Genomic DNA, 24,083 nt, shown 5'->3' with positions numbered 1-24,083 from the left:
CTTGACTAAATAACTATTGTAGTTCAGTAAATGATTCAGGTTCATTTATAAAAAGAACCGGCTCAAACGAGTCATTCTTCTGAGAGTCGGGATACACCGATTTGTAGCGTTGCACGTTTTTCATTTACTATAAAGAACCTACTTATCTATTGCAATAAACTTATTTTCCCAAACCGATTCTTCCTAATATAATTATCCTAACAGTATACGGTTTTCAGTTACTAAGCGCATTAATACAGAATTCAACTTTTGGGCGGCCTCCAAAATTAAAGGGACAGCTAACTTTATTTTTTTATATAAATAGCAGTAGTCCTGAAACTCTCATAGCAGAGCATGGTGTGAATTAGGCAATATGTTCAATTCCCAGATAATGTATCAACTGATCAAATGTGTACCTTAAATACAATATAAATTAATAAACATAGGCACGGTTTCACAAACAGGGCTTATCTTAAGCCAGGACTAGGCCTTGGTTAAATTAAGATATTTAAGCAACTTTTACAAAAACGCCTTACAAGAAAACATTACATGTGTGCATCTTGACACAGAACAATGACACTGACATATTTTAAGACAAGTCGGAACAAGATATTTTGAGTTGAGACAGCTCAAACATGCATTTTAGTCTGGGACTAGCTTAAGCCTGGTCTGTGAAACGGGGATAAATAGCGGTCATAATTTACTCAACCTTCACGTCTTTCCAAAACTGCACAACTTACTTTCTTCTGTAGAACATAATTTTGATATTTTGAAAAATGTGCAGGATTGTGCAACACTGTATGAACAAAAACGGTTTAAACATTCACCCCCGGTTTCACAGACCAAGCTTAAGCCTAGTTCCGGACTAAAGTGTAAGTCTGAGCTGTTTTAACTTAAAGAAACGCGCACTGATTGATCTTAAAATATATCATTGCATTTGTTTTGTTTCAAGATGCACACCAGTAATGTTTTTTCTAATGCGTGTTAATGAAAATGACTTAAATGTCCTAATTGAACTATGGAATAATTGTGGCATAGTCTAAGCCCTGTCTGTGAAACTAGGCCTCAAAATATTTTGTAAAATATTTATAGTTCCACCAGTCAAACAGCTTGAAATGCTACGACTGAGTAAATTTCAGGAGATCTATCCATTAGAGTTGTAATTTAATCATACGGTATTCAACAACTCAAAAGCATTAAAAAAAGCAAAGGAACACACTTATTTTGTACCAATGAAACCTTTATTTAGGCAAAAACTTCACTAAAAAGAAAAATGCTAGCGATGTTAAAGCATCTACCATCCACATTGGGACAGTGTAAATCTAAAAATGCCCGAGTAAACCCCTCCCCATCCCAAATGCACTTTCAGTTTACCATACAGTTCCTGTCGATTCCATCCCCAAAGACTGCTCCAGCATCTGCTCCGCCAATGTATTAAAAAAAAAAAAAAAAAGGTGAAGGGCCAAAACGTCTACATTTTCCTCTGAGGTATTGAGAGAATAAAGGGGGTAGGGAAGTACTTTAAAATTGCGGTCTTATAATTCCTATGATCCTGGGAGCAATTGATCCTGTTCCATGTATCCAGCATTCCCTATCCTATCTTCATTATGTACTGATCCCAGTGATCCGGCATCCACTGAACCTCTCCTCCAATCCAAACCTTAAGATACCAGCAAAATCAAAACAAAGGAGGCAAAGAGTTAGAATCAAATCCACTCAAACCTGCCTTCTTTGATGCATGCATACAGCATTAAGGCCAAGACAGGCTAATAACCTAACACTAAGACTGAATCAAACATGTTGATAAAAACATGAAAGCTGCAATCTGTCTTTGGACAAAAAAACCCAACTAGACGTTTGACCAGTACATCTTTACAATACACCTAAAGATACCACCTCATTTGAAAGTGACTTAAAATGGGTTCAGTTACTCAAATCATGCCCTAAGGGCCAACAAGTCTTTTTGTTTTGATGCTATAGAGGTTTGTTCTAGAGTTCAAATTCACCCTTTTACGCAACAGATTAGATTTAGCAATCCTTTATTACAAAGCATCAGTTCGGTGTCACGTCTAGAGGAAGACAGCATAAAACAATTGAAGAACCCACTTTTCCATGAATAACTTTCATACATGGCATTTACAAAAATATTGGGAGCCATTACATAACCCTTTGTTTGGTCTATGAAAAAAAGACTTCCACTTTGTATTTAAAAAAAAAAAAGGGGGAAGAAATCAAAAAGTTAGTTAAAAATGCATGTTTAAACATAACCAATGCAGGAAGAGAAAAACAAAAATAAAGGACAAAGACATTCATAAGATGATCATTGTCTCATGAAACAAGAAGGGTGGAATTAAAACATGGAGTTTGTGTAAAGACTTAAAAACAAATGGTTTAACGGCTTCTAGAGGGTTGGTTTAGGAGCGAGAGCGGGAGCGGCTATGGCGCGGCGAGTACTGCGGGGATCCTCGGCTGCGGCGTGGGGAGTAGCTTCGGCTACGGTTGTTGCTGCGGCTGCGACTCCTGCTGCGACTGCGGCTCCTTGATCTTGATCTTCCATAGCTCGGACTGCGGGGACCATCCACCCTCACACGGATGTATGCAGTTTCTCCCTGGCAGAGACAGAACTTTCCATTGAGCAAGTGTAGAATACAAGCATGCTAACATTGTCACTATACTTACCAGACTTCCTGCAATGAAACACTGCTCTTTGGGTGTATACCAGTATTCAACCAGTAAGAATTGACTACACAAAACTTCCAGTTTGACAAGGTTTAGCTTAGGTATGCACAAGGAAGGGTCAGCCAATACTGGATTTTGACAATGCAATTAATTAGCCAGTAACTGCTCAGAAAAACTAATGCTGAACTGTTACAAAATTAAAAGTGACTTAATGTTCAGTAATTATAAAAAAATACACAATTCAAAATTTATTTTTAATTTTGTCATGAAATAAGGTACAAGAAAGGGAGAGAGATCTTTCTTTTAAATCAAGCTGCCATGTACAATGTATATTATTTTTTAGTTTATTCTTACCTTTTTGCACTAAAATGTTTTCATTAGCACAAAGAAAAACTTGCAGAACATGCATGTGTGTATATAGCTACAGCTCTGTCTTATGAAGCAGGCGATTAGAAGAGTTAGAAATCTGGGCAGCATTTCCACAATAACAAGGTTAATATTAAAAAGAAATTGATTTAACAATACCTATTTAAGATATGACTGCAGAGAAACTGATTGCTCCCAGTAACTCATAGTTCCAAGATGCAGCTATTGATGCCAATTAATTGGCAAAATTTCTACGTCAATATACTATCACTAAGACGAATTCACTTAAAACAGAACCTCTTAGCACAACATTAGGATTTGCTTACCTTAGGAATATTCCAATGCTAAGCATATCCAAAAATTCAGATTAAAATCTCAAACCTACCTCATGAGACCGGAATTTTGTGTTATCCAGTTTGCGGACGGCGTAGGTCATGTCTTCTTTGCGAACAAACTCCACCACACCAGTTCCATCTCGGAAAACGTCAGCATAACATACATCACCTGCTTCACGCATGTGATCCTTCAGATCCTGCCAGCTGCCGCTCTGTGGTAGCCCTGGAATCAAATCCAACGGTCAATACAACTTCAAACATCTCTTGAATTAGTTAGAGCTGTGATGCTAACGTACCCGATACGATTACTCTGTACTCTGAACGTCTGGAGGGGGGTCCATATCTACCCCTAGGAGCCCCACCACCACCACCACCACCACCTCCTCCTCCTCCACCGCCGCCTCCTCCTCCGCCGCCACCAAAACCTCCTCTCCCGCTCCTGGGAAACTCCACTCGAAGACGATAGCCATCATAGTCATAGCCATCACGGGCATAAACAGCATCTTCTGCATCTCTAAAGGAAATAGAGCGGGAAAAGCATGTAAATACCAACCCGGCATGGAAAACCTGTCACTGCGGTCGCACTGAGTTAAACGAATATAACCAGCTAGTTAAGTGAATTAACACTTAAGTAACACAAAATTGCCTAAAAAAAAAAAAACAGAAGAGGTCCGTGCTAAACAGTCATTTGTAGCAAAAACTCACCGACACTACAGTAGCCAACATTTGAAAAGTATTAAAAAAAAAAAAAAAGTTAATGAAAGTTGTCATTAGACAAGAACGCATTTTGGTTTTAGGACAACTTTGAAAGGTTGAGATCTATTTCAAATGTTGACTACTATAAGTCAAGCACAAGAAATCATTTGTCTCGTTTCAAAGCTAATTTCCATATCCAAGCCTAAGGCAGGTATTAAAGCTTAAAGACCAAATGAAACTTCGTTTACACATTAAACAAACATTTTAGGGCAAAACGAATAATTAAAAGTTGCAAAGCCTACTTTCATTGACGACAAACATTACGTTATATAAACAGACGAAGCTCTGGAAACATGGTGAGCACGGCTAAGCTAATTAGCATGTTAGCACAACGCAAAAGTAAAACACTTTTTTTACAAAAAATATACACTTGCTTCTATATAGATTGAGAAACCCGTTCAGGTAACAGTTTATTTTTATTTTTCAGTTTAATAAGTGAAGCCGACAACGTTGAAACAAACAGATTAACGTTAACGTTAGCCTTTAAGCTAAAGGCTCAAGGTTCAGTTGCACCCACCTTGGGTCTTCAAACTCGACAAAGGCGAACGGAGGTCCACCTCGTCGGTTTTTCAGATCGATGTCTCGAATGGCCCCGTACTTATAAAACACATCTTCGACATCTTTCGTGCGGATATCAGGGGGCAGATTCCCCACATAGATGCGGCAGTCGTTGTTTCCAGCAGGGCCGCGGATCACACTACTACCAGACATCTCTGCACTGATATACCTTCACCTTCCTACTGGGCAGACAAATAAATTACACTTTTCGAGTGTGATATATAACAGCTGTTCGTTTAACTAGCAAAATACGTTTAACAAACAGCAACACTAGTCAGATACAAAACAAAGAGACTTACTATTGTTTGAAGCGCTGCTTGCACGCGCACGATGAGAGCGTGTTCCTCTGGAGAAGCGCGGGCCGCTTCCTCTTCAAGCGCGCTTTACCCACCGCGAATGGATCTGGAGAAACAGTCTGAGGGGCGGGTAATGGAGTAGCTACATCCGCGACGCGAAATAGTTCGGATAGTGATGTCTAATACAATACAAATATTTGATATGGGTGGGCAATTAGTATGGATAAGGAGCGAAAGGTTATGTCAAGATTTTATTATATATAGTAGCGCTGATCTGTTTGGTCCTCGGGTGAAATCAATACCTGCTGCTGAGGTAAACTGTAGCTTACCGATTGACTTGCATGGAAACAAAGAATAAACCATTTACAATTATCAGTATGCCTTGCGATTTTAGGCATATGAACTTATTCCGTTATTAAAATAATAGTAGCAATAGCCTAATATACATACTACTATAATAACAAGCTACTAGTGTGTATTAAAAGAGTCCAGACGCATCTTCTATCTTCACAATTTTATTGCAGCATTTTCAGTTTGTACTCAGGTTGTCAATAATTTAGTTTCACTTTTGTTTTGTCAATAGCCTAATGCATCAAGCCAGAGAAATTCAGAATAATCAGATACTCATAAACTTGCAATCCATGCTGTTATTAAAGGCTTTATTAAAGCTTTAGATGACAAAAGGGTAGATTACAGAAGCATATCCTTATCTATCCTAAGAAACTCTTAAATGTTGACAGTAAGTGATAAGGATCAACATAACACAGTCAACTGTAACTTTATTAATACTCCATTACTTTCCTAAAGAATTATCTTGGCAACAATAGCTATAATTTTACAATGTTTTTTAAGACAAGCAGAGGACACCACAAAATTTCACATCCTCAGAAACTTACTTAGCAATCACTTTCATGTGCAGTTTTACTGTATATCAATATCACATTTAGGAGTAAATAATCTACCTATGTTTGAGTGTTTTATATGGAGGGGGCAGTGATATCTGCTAGCTTTCAGCTAATGCTGGATTACGGGAATCAGCGGCATTTCAATACGAGTAGCTGGAAAGGTAATGGGAAAGACCAGTGGCTCCGCTGCTGTCACCACAAAGAGTGTACTTCCCTTGAGAGGCCAGACTGTTGATCTGAGGGGAAAAGAAGTAGAGAAGCAATTAGAAAGAAGATCTATTTATCTATATCTATCTGTCGGTCTGTTTATGTAGACTATAGATTTGGTTGGCATGCCTCTGCTCGTTTGATGAATTCCTCGGTTGCGGTGGCTTCGTTCTCTCTCTGTCCGCGCCAGGTCTTCAGAGCTGAGGCCTGCAGAGCTCGGCCGAATGAGAAGGTGAGAGCCCAGGGTTTCACAAGTGGACAGTTATTGATGGCATTTAGGTTAATGGAGGCCTCCTCCTCACTTTGACCTCCTGAGAGAAAGGTCACCCCTGAAAGTGCAGGAAGTCTGTAATCACGCAGTGTCCAGACTCGTCACTGATTTAGAGTTAGTAATGCATCCTCACCTGTCACTGCGGGCGGGACAGTACGCCGCAGAGCAGTGACCGTTGCCATTGCAACCTCCTCTGCACTGTATTTGGTTGGGCAGCCGTGTCCAGGGGTCACCATGTTGGGCTTGAGTAGTGTGCCTTCCAGATACACATGATGATCAAACATGGCTTTGTAGACTTCTGCAAGCACCTGAATAAATGACAGTGAATGTGTACAGCATAAGTTCACTCAGAAACTAAAAATACTCATTTACTTGCTCTCATGTTGTTCCAAAACTGTGTAACTTGATGTTGATTTATTTATCTATGGTCATTTGTTGTTTTGGAGTCCATTAACTTTCATTGTATGAACAAAACAGTTGCAAAGAGAAGAAAGAAAGGCACACAGGTTTGGAATGACATGAGGGTGAATAAATAATGACAAAATGTTTGGATATTATATCCTTTTAAGAAGTAGAGTATAACCAACCCTCTCTGTAACGAACTGGCAACGCTTCAAATTGTGGTCTCCATCAGGTAGGATCTCAGGCTCCACTATGGGTACAATCCCATGCTGCAAGTACAGATGGGACAAAAACTTGAGCTTTAACAAATCTCCATTTGCATCTTCTACAAATGAATTTATCAAAATGAACATTTTACCTGCTGACAAATACTAGCATAGCGAGCAAGGACTTTAGCATTTTCTTTAATGCACAGGTTTGATGGGGTGGTGTCACTGATTTTCATCACACAACGCCACTTCGCAAAGTCAGCTCCATCCTTTTTATACTGAGCGCAGCGTTCTGAGAGCCCATCCAGACCTGTTGTTGAGAAAGTCGAGCAGTTCAATTGAGACAATCATTATGTTCTGGGTCAAACTGACCCTAACTGGATTCAAGACAATTTACAAAAGAAAAAAAAAAAAATTACACTATGGAAAATAACCTTTAACATGAACACTTCTCTAACATTACAAAAAAGCAAACATAAGAATATATTTTTAAAACTGTATTGATTTTTTTTTAAACTGCAATATATATGTATACACTGCTACTCAAAAGTTTGGGATCAGTAGGATTTGTAATGTTTTTTAAAGAAGTTTCTTCTGCTCATCAAGGCTGTATCTATTTGATCAAAAATACAGAAAAAATACAGTTATTTTGTGAAATATTATTGCAATTTAAAATAACAGTTTTCTATTTTAATATACTTTAAAATATAATTTATTCCTGTTATCAAAGCTGAATTTTCAGCATCATAACTCCAGTTTTCAGTGTCACATGATCCTTCAGAAATCTGTCTAATATACTGATTTATAATCAATGTTGGAAACCGTTGTGCTGCTTCATATTTTTTCGGGGACCTGTGATATTTTTTTTTTAGGAATCTTTGATTAAAAAAAAAGTTTAAAAGAACAGCATTTACTTAAAAAAGAAATGGTGTGTTACAATATATATGCTATTTAAAAAAAGAAAAGAAAAATAAATTAATACTTTTATTTAGGAGAGATGTGTTAAATGAATAAAAAGTCATAGACTTCTATTGTTAGAAAAGATTTCTATTGTGAACAAATGCTGCTCTTTTTAACTTTGTATTCATCAAAGAATCAAAGAAAAAAGTATCACATGTTCCAAAAAACAACATGAAGCAGCACAACAGTTTCAACACTCATAATAAAACAGCATAGCAGAATGATTTCTGAAGGATCACGTGACACTGAAGACTGGAGTAATGATGCTGAAAATACAGCGCTGCATCACAGAAATAAATTCTATTTTAAAATATATTAAAATAGGAAACCAATATTAGAAATTGCAATAAGATTTCACAATATTACTGTTTTTTCTGTATTTTTGATCAGCCTTGATGAGCAGAAGAGACTCACTTAAAAAACATTAAACTATTAACATTAAACTATCATTAAACAGTATAATTACTGATCCCAAACTTTTGAGTAGCAGTGTGTGTGTGTGTGTGTGTGTATCAAACAACATATTGTTAACAACGGCAAAATCATTTGTTCGTTTTCCAGCAAAATTCACATGCATGAACTGATAAAAAAATTGACATCTTCAACGCAGTATATATATTTTTTAATAAAGGCATCTGCCAAATGCATAAATGTGAATACTTTCAGAGAGTAGCTGTGAAACTTACATAACAAAATACTTTACAAATATTTGGGGCCTTTAAAGAAATATGTGACAACACAATCATAATAAAAGTTTTGTACGCTTGTTCCACAACACATTAAAATGTCAAAACTTTTCAAAAGGCATTTTCACAACACTACATGGGAAATGGTCAATTTCAAGGAAAAAAAAAAACACTAGTATTTCCAAAAATGTTTCGCTGGCTAGATTGACCCAGAACTTAATATAATAAGGGTTAAACACCTCAAAACTAACTGAAAAAAAGAACCAAGGAACTAATTTGAAATGAGTCTTCCAAGAAAATAAATCAACAGTGAATTAAAATTGATTTATCAAATATTCAGATCCAGAGAACGGACATATACCTTGTGTAGTGGTTTCTCCATTAGTCCCTGGCAAGGGGACTACACCTTTGTCAACCTGTGAAGAAAGGGCTAAATGTATTAGAAATGAAATATAATTTTAATTCAGCTCTTGACTTAAACACCCTGTCAGAAAAAAAGATGCAAAAATCATACCTTAATCAGTACAGTAGGTGCATATTAGTACCCTTAAGATTTCCAACTTTTTAGGGGTAAATAGAGTACAAAGTTGCCTCTTTAAGGGTACTGCCCTAGTGACAAGCTGTTGTAGCCCTAAAGGTATCATTTTTGTACAATTAAGTACAAAATGCAAATACAGTGTTTCCCAAAAACAGGTTTTATTAACACTCCCCATATCTGCGATTATTTGGACAAACAGATAGATCTGTCCCAAAAGTATCCCACTGATTGAACTGCACTTGAAATGCTTTTTCTAATGAGACATGAAAGGAATTTATGGATTAAATTGGATTGAGAAATGTTGCAAGCCAGGTTCAAACTCACAGTACCTGCATGAGCACCAGGGTTCAACATGTCAAAACAAATACTCCTGCATTTATGCTAGTGAGACTTTATACCTTGATTCCGATAGTGATGCCCTTGTCCTTTATCATCTTGACGAATGGGACGCCATCATCAGAGTTCTGGTAGAGTGTTTCGTGGAAGAAGATCACTCCACCGATGCAGTTATCAATGCGGTCATCAGCGGTGAAGAGCACCTGACGGTAGAGACGGCGGTTCTCCTCATTGTTCTCTACCCCTATCTGGTTCAAACGCTTCCCCATGCTACCTGTTAAAGCATCCACAGGATCAAAGTGAGTGCTTGCGGATTTCTTTCACAATGTAATTTATGACAACTAACTGGAGGAAGCCACACTAACCTATGGACTCGTCTGCAGCTAGGATGCCTTTCCCTGGTGACACTATGCGCAGAGCTATCTCATGGAGCTCCTTCTTTTGCTCAGTGGTGAGGGGAGGAAACTGATGGGTCATCCTAAATGTCCAGCACAACCTGAGGATAGGGTAGAAAGAGTATGAACATTGTAATGATATAATCATAATCATGAGTACATTACATGATCAAGATGGAATTTCAAAGACATTACCATATATTACTTTTCTGCCAAAGTAATTTATGCATATAACAGGGTCTGTATGGTTCATATACAACGTAAGAAAAAATGTAAAATGTTGAAATTTAAAATCTATAGGAAAATTACTAGTAACTTTATTTTTAAGTTTGCAAAAATGTCCTAAAACATAATGTGTAACTCGAAACACGGGTAAAAATTAATGTGGAAAATTCCTTCGTATTAACAGTACATTGGGCTCTATAGCCTACTTTATCTATTCTAGTATATGCACAACATATTTGGTTAGAAATTGGTTTCTGTGAGTTTAATCTCTATAAAATCTAATAAACATTAACATATTCTGATATACATTGAAGTATATTTTACAAGAAAATACTATTTTAGTCTTTCTACTAAAATGTCATGTTTAATTCAGTGTTACTTGTTGTTTCTTTGTAATTATCTGTGAAATGTACAAGCATTTCTGAGTTAATTTTGTTTTTCAGCGTATCCAGTGTAGAATCGATGCAAAGTTCTTTTTTTTTTTTTACTGAAATAGCCATGAAAAACAAAGTTAAATAGATAAATCCAGCACAGCAGGCACAGCAGCTCTTCGACTAAATGTTGTTCAGTTCAGAAATGCCAAGCATTCACTTTCACAAAAGCTTAAGAAAGATTTTACAAGCCTTATCCATGTATAATTTACTCTCTTTATGAATAACTAAATCGCCAAAGTACTACAAAATATGTTCTCAACTTCTTGAAAACCTTTTGAACCTTTAGCAGCATTTAAACACGTCTATCCAGAAATCTGATCATGCATATATGACTCTCAGCATTAAAAACGATCTATACATTTTCTATATGGTAACTTGCTGGTGCAAACATAACTTTTTAGTAATAAAAACCTTTCAAAGTTGTCTCTCCACTGCATATTTCACAAAACAATTGTAATCCAAAATGGTGATGGCAGATAATTCAACAGATGGAATTACTCACCAGACCAGAGCGGACCGACTGATTCAGACTGAAGGGGCTTTTTCCTACAGACGAGATGAGATGTGACTGATTCTTTAACAGTGCCAGTGTCCCAGTTCTTTATGAAGGTGATATCCCAGAGGATGCTGACACTTGTAGGGCGGAGCTTAACTTCATGCCCTCATTAAGTTATTGGAGGAGGTGTTAAAGGCCATCAAAGGTTGCCCACCTGATCCCATTTCTCTAGCAGCATGGATTCTCATTATTTTTCCCAATGCAATGCAACCAAATGAGATTTTTCACATTTTCTATACTGCAAAACATGGTGGGGTAGAGTGGATGGTTGCCAGGTTCTTGCTATACAGCTGTTCTGGGTGGTTGTTAGGATAGTTACGTAATCAAAATGAATTTGAATCCCTTGTTCAGTGTAAGTCAATGGGATTTTTGTTGCAGTTTTATCTGCCAAGTGGCCAAAAAGCCACATTATTTGAGGTATCAATTTTAACCTGTTGGGTCTTTCAGGTCACATCCGCTGTATTCCCGTCAACAATATAATTAGATCATACATGCCTCAGGCGAATCCTCAAATCTTCAGTCAACTGAGACTCGCATCATACCCTTAGGAAAATGTTGGCAGTCACAGAGCGGCTCAGATTCAAGTATATGTGTGGTAAAAAATGAGGTGGGGTCATGGCATAATTTCTAGTTCTACACAGGTGAGTAGAATTTTTAGATGACTTTATGATCTAGTTTGCAAGGACAAAAAAAGGGTCAAAGTTTGGAGATTCAGTTTACCAGGGCATCGATCTATAGAGAAATTGTGTGATCAATGACCTAAAAGTGGCTTTAAGTGTAATTTATTCATATCACATGTAATATGCATAGAAATAGCCAGACGTTTTTAGGAGCATGTTGTCAAATTCTTAATATGAAACCAATAAGGTACTGTAGATAAAAATGGCAGGTTTAGAGGGATACCCAATGTTTCATTATACATAAAGGACTGAACCCATTGGAAGTAGACTCTCAGGAGAACTGTTAAGAGTTACGGATATTTTAAGCCATCTCTACTGGGGCTGTGATTTTTTTCCTGATACCTAATTAAAAACATTAATAATGATGCTTTATCTGGTGTTCAATTTTCAGCCCTATTAAGGCTGCTCCCATTTGGGTTTGTCATTGCTCTCACAAATAGGTCACACCAAAGTCTCAAAGTTGGAGAAATGTCTCCACGTATCATTCACAGATATAAATTTTACCATTCTATCTTTTGAATTGTAATGACATGAAAATCTACTTTCGTCCTCCACATCAATTGATGAACGAGTTCTATTTTAGGGACATATGTACTGCTGAAAACGGATTAATTAAATCACAGATAATCAAATAATGGCATAAAATATTCAGATACTTAGAACCATAATAACTGCATACTACTTAATATAAACGAAACTGTATTGCGATGCATTGTATTAATAAGCACAGCACCATACATTCCATTGTACATTACACTTCTGTATATTTCACAGTATATTTATTCTCTGAATCAATATATTAATCAACATATTTCATATATTGGTAATAGTAAAGTTGTAGCATATTAGCCTTATATATTGTATCCAACAATTGGAAATTTTCACCATTTGTGTTTCTCTTTCTGCAGGTTACACTGATACACAAATAGATGGTGATAGGTGGGTCTCAAATTATGTTCAAAACAGATTCATTTAGGAGTGAAACAAGTGTTCTTTAAAGAATATAAAGTTCTATAAAGAATATTTATAAGTGAGTTATTGAATTATTCACTGAACTGTTCTGTTTAAAACAATTCATTCAGGAGCGAAACAAGTGATACATATTTAACTGAATAATTCAGTCAACCCTTTTGTTAAAAAAACATTGATTAATTTAGGAGCGAAACAAGTGACTCGTCTCTGAGCGAATCATTGAATCGTTTACTCAACCGTTTCATTCAAAAACTGATTTATTCATTTGCAAAACAAGTGATATATCTTTATGAGCAAATCATTGAATCATTTACTCAACTGTTTCATTCAAAAACTGATTTATTCATTAGCAAAACAAGTGAAACGTCTTTATGAGAAAGTCATTGAATCACTCACTCAACAAATTTGTTCAAAAACAGATTAATTTCTAAACAAAATACTATTCGCACAGAAATTGATTCTGCTTTGGCTTCATTTGGAACTATTATTTCCAAAAAGTAACTGGGAATATTGTGTCCAAAATGTTCAATATTAAAGCTGTAGTCCGCAAGTTTTGCCTCTTTGTCGCCATCTCTGTTTGAAAACCTGCAATTGCAGCTATTTGCAGAATTACCTTCCTTGCGTGGGTTGTGCACGGCTTCAGACCAGATGAATGTTTTAAGTAGTATGCGTGGCTGTCAGTTACTGCACTGGTGTGGATACTGTACTTCGGAATCACAGATTCTAGACTACGTCTTGGAATATGCACACATGGTCAGAATTGTTTGTACCCTTGGTAAATATGAGCAAAGGCTGTGAAAATGTATCTGCATTGTTAATCCTTTTGATCTTTTATTTAAAAAAATTCACAAAAATCTAACCTTTCATTGGAGAATAAGAATTTAAAATGGGGGGAAATATCATTATGAAATGTTTTTCTCTAATACACATTGGCCACAATTAACGGCACCCTTTTATTCAACACATTTTGAAACCTCCATTTGTTTAACAGCTCTAAATGTTCACCTATAATGCCTGATGAGGTTAGAGAACACCTGACAAGAGATCAGAGACAATTTCTTCATCCAGAGTCACTCCAGACCCTTTAGATTCCCAGCTCCATGTTGCTTCTTCTCTTCAGTTCACCTCACTCATTTTTTACAGGGTTCAGGTCAAAGGACTGGAATGGCCAGCAGAAGCTTGGTTTTGTGCTCAGTGACCTATTTTTGTGTTGTTTTTGAGGTTTGTGTTTGGATTATTGTACGGTTTGAAGATCCAAACATGGCCCATTATAAGATTTCTAACACAGTCAGCCACTTATTGATTTTTTTATCTGTTGGTATTTGATAGAATCCATGATGCCATGTGTCTAAACAAGATGTCCAGGACCTCCAGCAGAAATATAGGCCCACAACATCAAAAATACAGCAGTATATTTCATTGTTCAAGTTCAAGTTGAGCTTTATTGTCATTCCGCTACATGTGGGGACATGCAGTGGAACGAAATGTCGTGTCTCGCAGGACCACGGTGCTACATAAATACAGACATTACAACAATGAAGTAAGAAAAAACACTATAAACCTATACACTACTAACAGATTTAACTATATATATATATATATATATATATTTATATTTATATTTACCCTATACAAACTAAAAGGATAAAAAAATACTATACGAATGCTTCACATAAATATTACCCTATACAAACTAAAAAATAGAAGATAAAAAATACAAACTATACGAATGCTTCACAAATACTGTACATACTGTACATTGTACACATGGGGTACTTTTATCCCTGTGTTCACCAAACCCATCTTGAGTGTTTGCTGCTAAAAAGCTAATTTTTTTTAGTTTCATATGACCATAAAAGCCAGTGCCATTTGAAGTTCCAGTCATTGAATTTACTGGAGTTTGTTTTTGGATGAGCTAGGAGGATTTTTCTTGAAACCCTCCCATGTTGTGATGTAGGTGCTGTTTGACAATTTGTTTTAAGGTTTTCTGACCCTGAGACTCAACTATTTTCTGCAATTCTCCGGCTGTGGTCCTTGAGTCTTTAGGCACTCAAACTCTCCTCCTCACCGTGCATTAGGACGATATAGACACACGTCCTCTTCCAGGCAGATTCATAACATTTTGTGTTGATTGGAAATTCTCTAGCTCTTTTCTTAAAGCCACTTCACTAATTTGTGACGCTCAATTATCTTTTGCTGCACATCAGAAATATATTCTTTGGCTTTCTCACTTAGTGCGTTTACATGGACCCTCTTAATGTGATAATGAGATTGACAATATTGCGATTAATTTTTACCTCATGTAAATGCAATATTTCAATCTAAATAATGCGATTAAGCTCATAATCGCAGCAAGCATAATCGTACTAACATAGGTGGTGCGCACCAATTTTAATCGAAATGTACAGGCATGTAAACACCTTAAATCGCAGTATTGCTGCTCTGACCAAAGTGCGCATACGCTTGTGACATACATGAATAACGTGACACACACCTGTAATACAGAGATTATGCTGCATTCACGTGCTATCGGAATTATCGTAAATATCGTTTCCTAGTTGGAAATTGGCCATAGGCCTCTCTAAGGCTGTCCATGTCCAATTTCCGACTAGGACGCTCATATTTATGATAATTAGCACATGAATGCAGAATAAGAAATGATAGCGGGGAAGAAAGCATCGCATTTTGGGGAAAACAACTAGCTGCCACCAGTCTCCGTTCCTTACCCTCATATTACCTTCATAAAAAGAAATTCTTTTGATCCAAAAAGCTAATTATTCTTCCAAAAGTGGCCCGCAATAATATCTGTGAAATAACAAATGTGGCTTTTTGTTAATGACTGTCGCAGGATTTTACACAGAGTAACAGCTCACTACCAGTTACAAAATACATTGTAATAGTCTGTCATCAATTAATATCTTAAATTATCCTTTGACTATGTTCTGGCCCACCATCTAGTGGTGAAATTTTAGTTTGGCCCGATGCCAAAATTACTTGCCGACCCCTGCTATGAACGATCCTCCACCTGCAGCATCCTCACATGCGATAGCCTACTACCTGTGACAACTTTGTTTACGGACATAACGTAATGACGCGGCAGCATGCTCGAATTTCCCACAATTTGTACCAGTGTACCCCTCAAATTAGAAAACATTGTTATAAGTTAACCGTTGTGAGTTTGGCAAAAGGCAATAGTTTTGAACACTGGCTGGTTATGTGCTTGCTCAAATATTGATTTTGGATAATTTTTAACCCAAAAAAGTTAATATCCCGATATACTTGTGTAAGCATGATGAGTTTTATTTGTCACAGATTATCACTCTTATGGTGCCATAGTAAACAGGGCATCATTGTAACCGGTATGAATATAAAAATAAATTTAATAACAAGGTTAATTTAAATTATATACTCCTTTCCTTTATACACAAGAAATAAATAAAAACCCAACAGTTCATATACTAAGACAAATATTGCCTTATAGTAAGGCAAAACTTAACTTTCAAAACAGAGGTAACTATCAAAAATCTAATACACTTTCTGCATATTCAGATGAAAAGAAATATGATTATTAAATAAGACTAAAATAACTCTAGTAATACATGTTATTGACTGGCTGTTCACAGATTGATTTGTTTGTGCTTTATGTGGGTGAACTATTAAAAAAAATACGGTGGCATTTTATCTTGTCTTTGGCAAAACATTGAATGTTTCAGAGAGAAGAAATTAGTTTGTTTATGTTTTCTGTTTTCATGGAAAATTGGTTCCGATAGCTTTTGTTTTAGCCCCTGCCGTGTCTTCATTTACCTTAATCTTCATCGAGGTAGGAGACAAATCTGCAGGGGTGGATGGAGAGTTCAGTAGGTCACACTCAAAATTCTGAAGCAGGTCTAATGATAAACCTCGCATCGACCTTTCTGGTCGGTCAGGATGATTCTTCAGCTCTAGGATTGGCTCAATGGGACTTTTCTGCAGCAGCTGGGAGTAAAAAGACATGCCGTGGAAAAACTTCTGGCTTTGGAAGAGCTCCAGGCAGCGTAAGCGACGTGTGGGGATCTTGCACAGAAGCTATTCAAACATGATCAGAGTTTTAGGAAGACTTTGTTTTAATATTTCCATAAACAATGTGAAGTTGTTACAACAGGGTTATACGCCATTCATATTTGAAGGAGGTAGAAATTAAAATGTAAAGAAATGCTGAAAACTTAATTTAAATGAGGTGTATTTAAATTAAACATTGATAATATGCATTACTTCTAAAATGATATCTTACACATAAAATATGGGGTATTTCAATAAACATTAAAATGAATGAATACAATATTATATATATATATATTTAACTACATTTCAGTGTGGAATAAAATGAAATCTTTCACATAAAATATTGGGTATCAATAAGATACATCAAATACAAATGCATTAATGTTTTAATCATACATTATAGAACTTACATCCATAAATAATAAATGTAATGCTAGAATATATAATTTATGAATGTATAATAAGAATATTATTATGATATATTGTTAATACTCATAAACCGTATATTATATTCATAATATATATATATTTAAAAAAATATTAAATGCTTTCTACATGCATTTATATTTTAAATATACGTAAAACAAATATATATGTAATATATTATTGTATTTTATTTTATGTGTATGAATATCAACCATAGTCAAAACCTATATGCATGTAAACATGTTTTTTTTTAATTGTGTTATGTATAAGTACATAAAACATAATTAGTCTGAATAAATGAATGCAGATCATGTATAGCAGCTCACCTCTAGGAGCAGGAAGGCCAGTGCCGGACTGAGGCTTGCAGGCATGTCATATGGACACTCACTGACACTGGTCAGCATATCACAGTGATCTGCTTCCGCAGGCAGAGGAAACTACAAGTCAAAATAATCAAGAAAAGACTCAAAGTCTGTATAAGCAGCCCGTAGCATTTTCTACACATCACTGAGATCTGCACATTGAGACTGACATATCCATCAAGCATATGCTCATCTTGCAGTATAGCCTCTAGATATGTCTCACCCCTCCAGTGGCTAGAGCATAGAGAAGAATACCAAGAGACCACCAGTCTGCAGCGTGGCTGTAAGGACCGCCGCTCAGGACCTCAGGAGCTGTTTAATGACCACATCATGTAATTAAATATCCATTTTTACAGAAATAGCTCATTTGCTTAGAGCTGTAAGTGTCTTTAGTTACTGCCAGATGGTAAACACAGTCTTACTACAGAAATCCTTTCCCGTTTAAAAAGAGTGCAGTTCAGATTTCAGCCTCACCCATGTACTGTATTGTGCCGCAGATAGTAAAAGCTCTATCCCCACGCTCAAGATGGCGAGACAGACCGAAATCAGTCAAGCGGAGGTGACCTAAATGAGACCGCATTAATATGTCTATTCCACAATTCCCTTTACCAAAAGCTAAATGAGTGCTTCACAGTTGACATGGACATTTGAAAACAATGCAGACACAAAAGATATGGTCCTCGTCTTGGTATATGTAAAAAAAAAAAAAAAAATTCAAATTTGTGGTTTCTGTACATGTTTGCTTTTTTAAAATATGATATGAATTAGTTTGATACATGCAGATAGTTCATCCATGTTACTACTGTATGTGTTCATATTATACAATGTGAAGTTGCTACAAATGTTTTATTTCCCATTTAAGCACATATTTTTATATATTCCTGACTGCATAATAAATGTCTAGACCACACAATGACAGCAGTGATATTTCTCTGGTTGACAAAATAGGTATAATTATGTCTTCTGATAAGGAAATTGTATAGAAAATTGTGGGATAAATTTGGAATTAATGATTATTTAAAAAAACTAAAATCTTTAAATACAGCTCTTTCTGAATTATTACACTTTATCAGGGTTTTTTTTATATATATATATATATATATATATATATATATATATATATATATATATATATATATATATATATATATATATATATATATATATATATATATATAAAATTAACTTTACATTCTCAAAATCACTCAGAATTTATGAACTTTCTATAATACTTTACTGATACCTTTATCAGTCAGAAGTATGTTCTCCATCTGTTTAAGAAAACAAAAATTCAGATAATTTAAATAGGATGGATACAAACTTATTAACATATTTATGTTTAATTATATTTTTAAACATAGTAAAAAAAACATTTGAGTATTCCTTTAAAATTAATGTGTGCAAGCTTTTACCTTCACATCCCTATGTATTATTCCAAAGTCATGCAAAAAGCCTGGAAATTAAAAAAAAGCTTGTCACACATACAAATTTACAACACCCGTTTGTGAAAATTACTCTAGGCTAAATATATTAAATTATTCAAATACAAAATAAGCATGTAAAGTGTTATACGTCCATATACATAATGAATGTAACAACACTCACCCAAAGCGGAGCCCAACTCGGCAGCAAACACTCGAACATCTATCTCATCAAAGCAGCCCTTCAGGGTCCAGTAAGTAAAGAGATCCCCAGTGCTGCAGTAATCACACACTGAACACAAACACGTGCCAGATATGAGAGACAAGAAAGACAATGTCACAGCAGCGTGAGTGGCCTGACCTTGAGGCCAGCTTCTCACAGATCAAACTCTAAGGGACTTCATTCAAGCACAGTATGATCTGGAGCAGTATTTTTGAGTATAATCACAAGCCGGTGACAATTTCAGTCTGTCACAGGGTCACGGAGGGAGACTTTGGAAAGGAAGAAGACATAACACAATGATTAAGTCTCATAGCTTGCCCTGGCTAATGGATGTGGAGAGAAAAATACATGGGAGGAAAGGTTTAGCAACAAAAACACATTGAACGAAACATAAAACGCATGGAAAAGGTCCAAATCAAATAAGAGTAAAGCATTGAGCAGATCTTTCAAGAAATGTACTTTATGCTCTCTTGACAGATATATGCAGTCTAGTAAAACCAGTAATTTTCACATGAGATCCATGCAAGAATTCAAGGAAAACAGCATAGCAACATTACATTTGTTTGTCTGGCCAGTGTGGGCAGATGGGGAAGTGTTTTTAAAAAAAAGTCAAACTAGCAATGTAGTTAGTACAGTAAACATTTCACCTTTCACTTCAAATGTTACTTTAAAGCAGGGCTTTTCAAACTTTATATTATATATTTTTTTTTTTTTTTTTTTTTTCCCAGATCAAATTTATACAGTATCTCACAGAAGTGAGCACACCCCTCACATTTTTGAAAATATTTTTATATCTTTTCATGTGGCAACACTGAAGAAATGACACTTTGCTACAATGTAAAGTGAGTGTACAGCTTGTATAACAGTGTAAATTTATTTGCTGTCCCCTCAAAATAACAACATACAGCCATTAATGTCTAAACCGCTGGCCACAAAAGTGAGTACACCCCTAAGTGAAAATGTCCAAATTGGGCCCAAAGTGTCAATATTTTGTGTGGCCACCATTATTTTCCAGCACTGCCTTAACCCTCTTGGGCATTGAGTTCACCAGAGCTTCACAGCTTGCCACTGGAGTCCTCTTCCACTCCTCCATGATGACATCACGGAGCTGGTGGATGTTAGAGACCTTGCGCTCCTCCACCTTCCATTTCAGGATGCCCTACAGATACTCAATAGGGTTTAGGTATGGAGACATGCTTGGCCAGTCCATCACCTTTACCCTCAGCTTCTTTAACAAGGCAGTGTTCGTCTTGGAGGTGTGTTTGGGGTCGTTATCATGTTGGAATACTGCCCTGCGGCCCAGTCTCTGCTTCAGTATGTCACAGTACATGTTGGCATTCGTGTTTCCCTGAATAAACTGTAGCTCCCCAGTGTGTAATGAAAATTCAGTAAGTGTGTTATAAATGTATTATAATACATTACATTTATATATTTCATTATATATTTCTTTAACGTTGTAAAAATACCTTACAAAATACATTTAACTTTTGTAATGTTTATTCTCTCAAAAGAGAAATAAACATTTCTGTTTGAAGCCCCCTGCTTTAAAGTAAAGGAAAATAAGGAGCGGGACAGTGGGTATGTATGTGGCGTGACTCACTGATGAAGAGATTGCTCTGGCTCTGCCAACAGTCCCGGAGACTGAGGAGGAAAGGATGTCTGACTTGTCGCTACAATGTAACAGTTGACAACACAACATGAGATGGACGTGAGTGTAGGCGCTGAGAGGAAGTGGGAAGAAATCATAATGGCATGAGCAAAACTATTGAAGTATGAAATGTGTGCATGCTTATAGGGTATTGACTGAGAGGAAGTCAGCCTTGTCCATGTCTCACTGGCCCGGTTAGAACCAGATCAGACGAGCCATAGCCGACACAGAGTGCCGAGAGCGGCGCAGTGCGACTCACTTGAATTATCACCTCCTCTTTGGACTGCTGGAGGACTCCATGTCTCAAAACCTCAGCTTTGGGTAAAACCTAACCAACAGTGACAGAGGAAATTCTGGAATGAAGATGGTGCAGTGTACCAAACATAACACATTTTGGAAAAGGCACTAACATGACAGAGAATTCAGAACAAGGCAGAATAAGTCACCTTAATAGCATAGGTCTCATCTTTAGACATGTCCTTCACCTTCAGGATTGGACCAAACGAGCCTTTAGCTACAAAACCGAGAATCTGAGAAAAGAATCATTGATTAAAATAGACAAACTAGTTTTAAATCACAGTATTTAAAGGGATCCCAATCGAAAAAGAAGTGATTAATGGTATTGAATGTCCACTTGTAGTGTACTTCAAAATCTTAAAAGTAGTGCTGTCAAACTATTAATCGCATCCAAAATAAAAGTTTGTTTACATAATGTGTGTGTGCTGTGTATATGTATATATAAATACACACACGCATGTATATATTTAAGAAATTTTTTTATATTTTAAATATATTTATATACAATATAAATTATATGAATATACATAGAGATGTAAATGAATGTAAATATTTTTGAAAATATATACTGCGTGTGTGTGTGTGTATTTATATATACGTAATAAATATTCACAGTACACAAATTTCGCCTAAAAATGAAAACTGTTATCATTTACATTCCCTCATATTGTTCCAAACCTGCATATCTTTTTTTTTTTGTGGAACACAAAAGGTACATTCTTCAAAATGTATCTTTTTGTGTTCCACCGAAGAAAGAAAATCATGCAGGTTTGACATGTAAATGATGACAATTTACATTTTTGGGTGATTTATGTGAGGATTTTATGACTTGTAGTAAAGAACTACCTGTAAATGCTTATGCCCAGTAAACCTGTGAGGAAATTCCGGCAGGAAAATGGAAATGAAGCCTGGCAGTGTCCACTCTAGACGAGGCCCCTCAGGGTTTGAGTCTGAGGGCCGAGATTGCTCAGAGACGGGGTATTCTCTGTGCTGGGCACTGCGTCTAAATAGACTGTGATGAACAAGCTGAGCCGGGAGAGACAGGAAGCCCTGATGACATGACAGGGATCTCCTCTTCACCAGTGATGCTGATTCCTGCAGCAAAGACCACATCATTGATAAATTGCTATATAAATCACAAACACTTATGATAACATATAGGCTAATGCTTAACAGATCACTAGCTAGTGTGCGATCAAATGCAAATATGCAATGGTCCCAAAAGACCACTAAAAGTTCACAAAAAAAAAAAAATTAATGTCATCGACAATAACTGTATGTCCCCACATGTAGCGGAATGACAATAAATCTCAACTTGAACTTGATCATTTACTCACACCCAAGCTGTTCCAAACATGTACGAGTTTCTTTCTTCTGTTGAACATAAGACATTTTGAAGCAGTGTTGGGGGTAACTCATTACAAGTAACGCGACTTACGTAATATTACTTTTTTCAAGTAACTAGTAAAGTAACGCATTACTTTTTAATTTACAAGAAAATATTCGAGTTACTTTTTTCCCATTTATTGACTGACAGTGCTCTGTGTGAACATGCTGTTACTGTAGTTCTAGACTAAATGTGCATTAATTCATCTCACTCGCAAAAACAGATTTAGTATTCATCAAAATGAATTAAAACAGTGAAATGCAAACTCAGAATATGATGCAAACTGCAATAATTAAAATGTAAATTGTATCTAATCCCATTTTATTAATCAAGGTCTTTGCTGCTGACCTCCAGTTCAACCATACTAATCAGCAAAAATGACTTTAGATAAACTAACAATCGTGCTTCATTGTTTTTTATCCTGAGTTCTACCTCACAGACATGAATTTACTCTTCCTTCAGCCTGAGGTTTATTCATTACAGTTTTTGGTGTGAAAGGGCTTTTGCTATAAATAGAACTACTTATATTAAAAACAAACAATCAAGCCCTGCTCATATTTAAAAAGTAACGCAACATTACTTTCCATAAAAAAGTAGCCAAGTAACGTAATTAGTTACTTTTTTAGGGAGTAACGCAATATTGTAATGCATTACTTTTAAAAGTAACTTTCCCCAACACTTTCGAAGAATGCGGTTGAAGAACAAACAGTCGATGGAACCCAAAAAACAATACTATGGAAGTCAATGGGCCATCAGTTGTTTGTTTGGTTACACACTTTCTTCAAAATATCCTCTTTTATGTACAAAAGAAAAACTCATACAGGCTTGGAACAGCTGGAGTGTGAGTAAATGGCAGAATGATAATTTTGTGTGTAAATTTTCGCTTTAATTTACATTTAAAATGGTCACACTTTATTTTAAGGTCCAATTCTCGTGTTAACTACGACTTTTGCCTCAAACTACTAATTTGTTGCTTATTAATAGTAAGTTAGGGTGTTGTTTAATTTAGGTATGTGATGTTATGCAGGCTAATTTTTTGTGTAGTTGTTTAACGTCTGTAAATATCAATATCAACCAGTATTTAAACAATTGTTAAAACAGTAACACATTTGACTAAATAACACAGGAACATCTCACGTGTCAATATAATCTGAATTTAATCATGAAATTGATATAGCCTCTGTTTTAGTCTAATGAACCTGCAATGCACAATCAATATTTCAATCAGACCTACTCTGAATAAACTCGTATTCATCAGTGTGAGGTGTTAGTAGAACAGTTAACACTTTTACCTTATTTTTACTCCCGTCGCCGCCCATCGCATTTTATCAACAACAAATGAACGACACGCGATTTTCTTTGAAAACAAATCTACTCTCCCACAGAAGTCCGTCAATAAAAAATTAATCCCACGTTACTTAGACCAGCTTTGCATTTCAGCAAGCACATCAGTCAGTGTGCAAACCTTTGATACACATGCAGGAGCTCGAGACTCTGCCCCGCCTGCTCATTAATAAAGATCACGTTACAGCA

At 36.1% G+C, this 24,083-nt stretch overlaps 3 protein-coding genes across 4 annotated transcripts; all 3 read right to left on the bottom strand.

The window, feature by feature from the left end:
* Positions 1-1,210: 1,210 nt before the first annotated feature.
* LOC306854491 (serine/arginine-rich splicing factor 1A-like) lies at positions 1,211-5,062 on the bottom strand. Of its 2 annotated transcripts, none has more exons than XM_079392560.1 (5): positions 4,973-5,062; positions 4,633-4,855; positions 3,656-3,873; positions 3,410-3,582; positions 1,211-2,588 (listed from the first exon to the last, which is right to left on the bottom strand). In XM_079392560.1, exons 2-5 carry the CDS (start codon positions 4,824-4,826, stop codon positions 2,394-2,396), a joined length of 780 nt encoding a protein of 259 aa, XP_079248686.1. In that variant the 5' UTR covers positions 4,827-4,855; positions 4,973-5,062; the 3' UTR covers positions 1,211-2,393. The 2 variants fall into 2 exon arrangements, with proteins under 2 accessions (XP_079248686.1, XP_079248687.1); XM_079392561.1 differs by having other exon boundaries at positions 4,633-4,852; positions 4,973-5,061.
* Positions 5,063-6,014: 952 nt separating this feature from the next.
* LOC306854490 (fructose-bisphosphate aldolase C-A) lies at positions 6,015-9,960 on the bottom strand (the record flags this gene model as incomplete). Its single annotated transcript, XM_079392559.1, has 8 exons — positions 6,015-6,110; positions 6,211-6,410; positions 6,486-6,660; positions 6,940-7,023; positions 7,113-7,273; positions 8,971-9,025; positions 9,546-9,753; positions 9,845-9,960. 8 exons carry the CDS (start codon positions 9,958-9,960, stop codon positions 6,015-6,017), a joined length of 1,095 nt encoding a protein of 364 aa, XP_079248685.1.
* A 6,062-nt stretch (positions 9,961-16,022) lies between these two features.
* LOC306853857 (ribosomal protein S6 kinase-related protein-like) lies at positions 16,023-24,011 on the bottom strand. Its single transcript, XM_079391509.1, has 12 exons — positions 23,843-24,011; positions 22,010-22,258; positions 21,313-21,396; positions 21,126-21,194; positions 20,819-20,888; positions 19,180-19,287; positions 18,987-19,027; positions 18,818-18,845; positions 18,049-18,138; positions 17,798-17,886; positions 17,539-17,649; positions 16,023-16,810 (listed from the first exon to the last, which is right to left on the bottom strand). The coding sequence occupies exons 1-12, from the start codon at positions 23,867-23,869 to the stop codon at positions 16,493-16,495; spliced, it is 1,284 nt and encodes a 427-aa protein (XP_079247635.1). The 5' UTR covers positions 23,870-24,011; the 3' UTR covers positions 16,023-16,492.
* Positions 24,012-24,083: the final 72 nt, after the last annotated feature.

Source organism: Barbus barbus (genome assembly GCF_936440315.1).
Source record: "Barbus barbus genome assembly, chromosome: 34".
In the NCBI taxonomy this organism is placed as follows: Eukaryota; Metazoa; Chordata; class Actinopteri; order Cypriniformes; family Cyprinidae; genus Barbus; species Barbus barbus.
The sequence above is the reverse complement of the archived record's forward strand: the minus strand, read 5'-3'. Positions and strand labels throughout refer to the sequence as shown.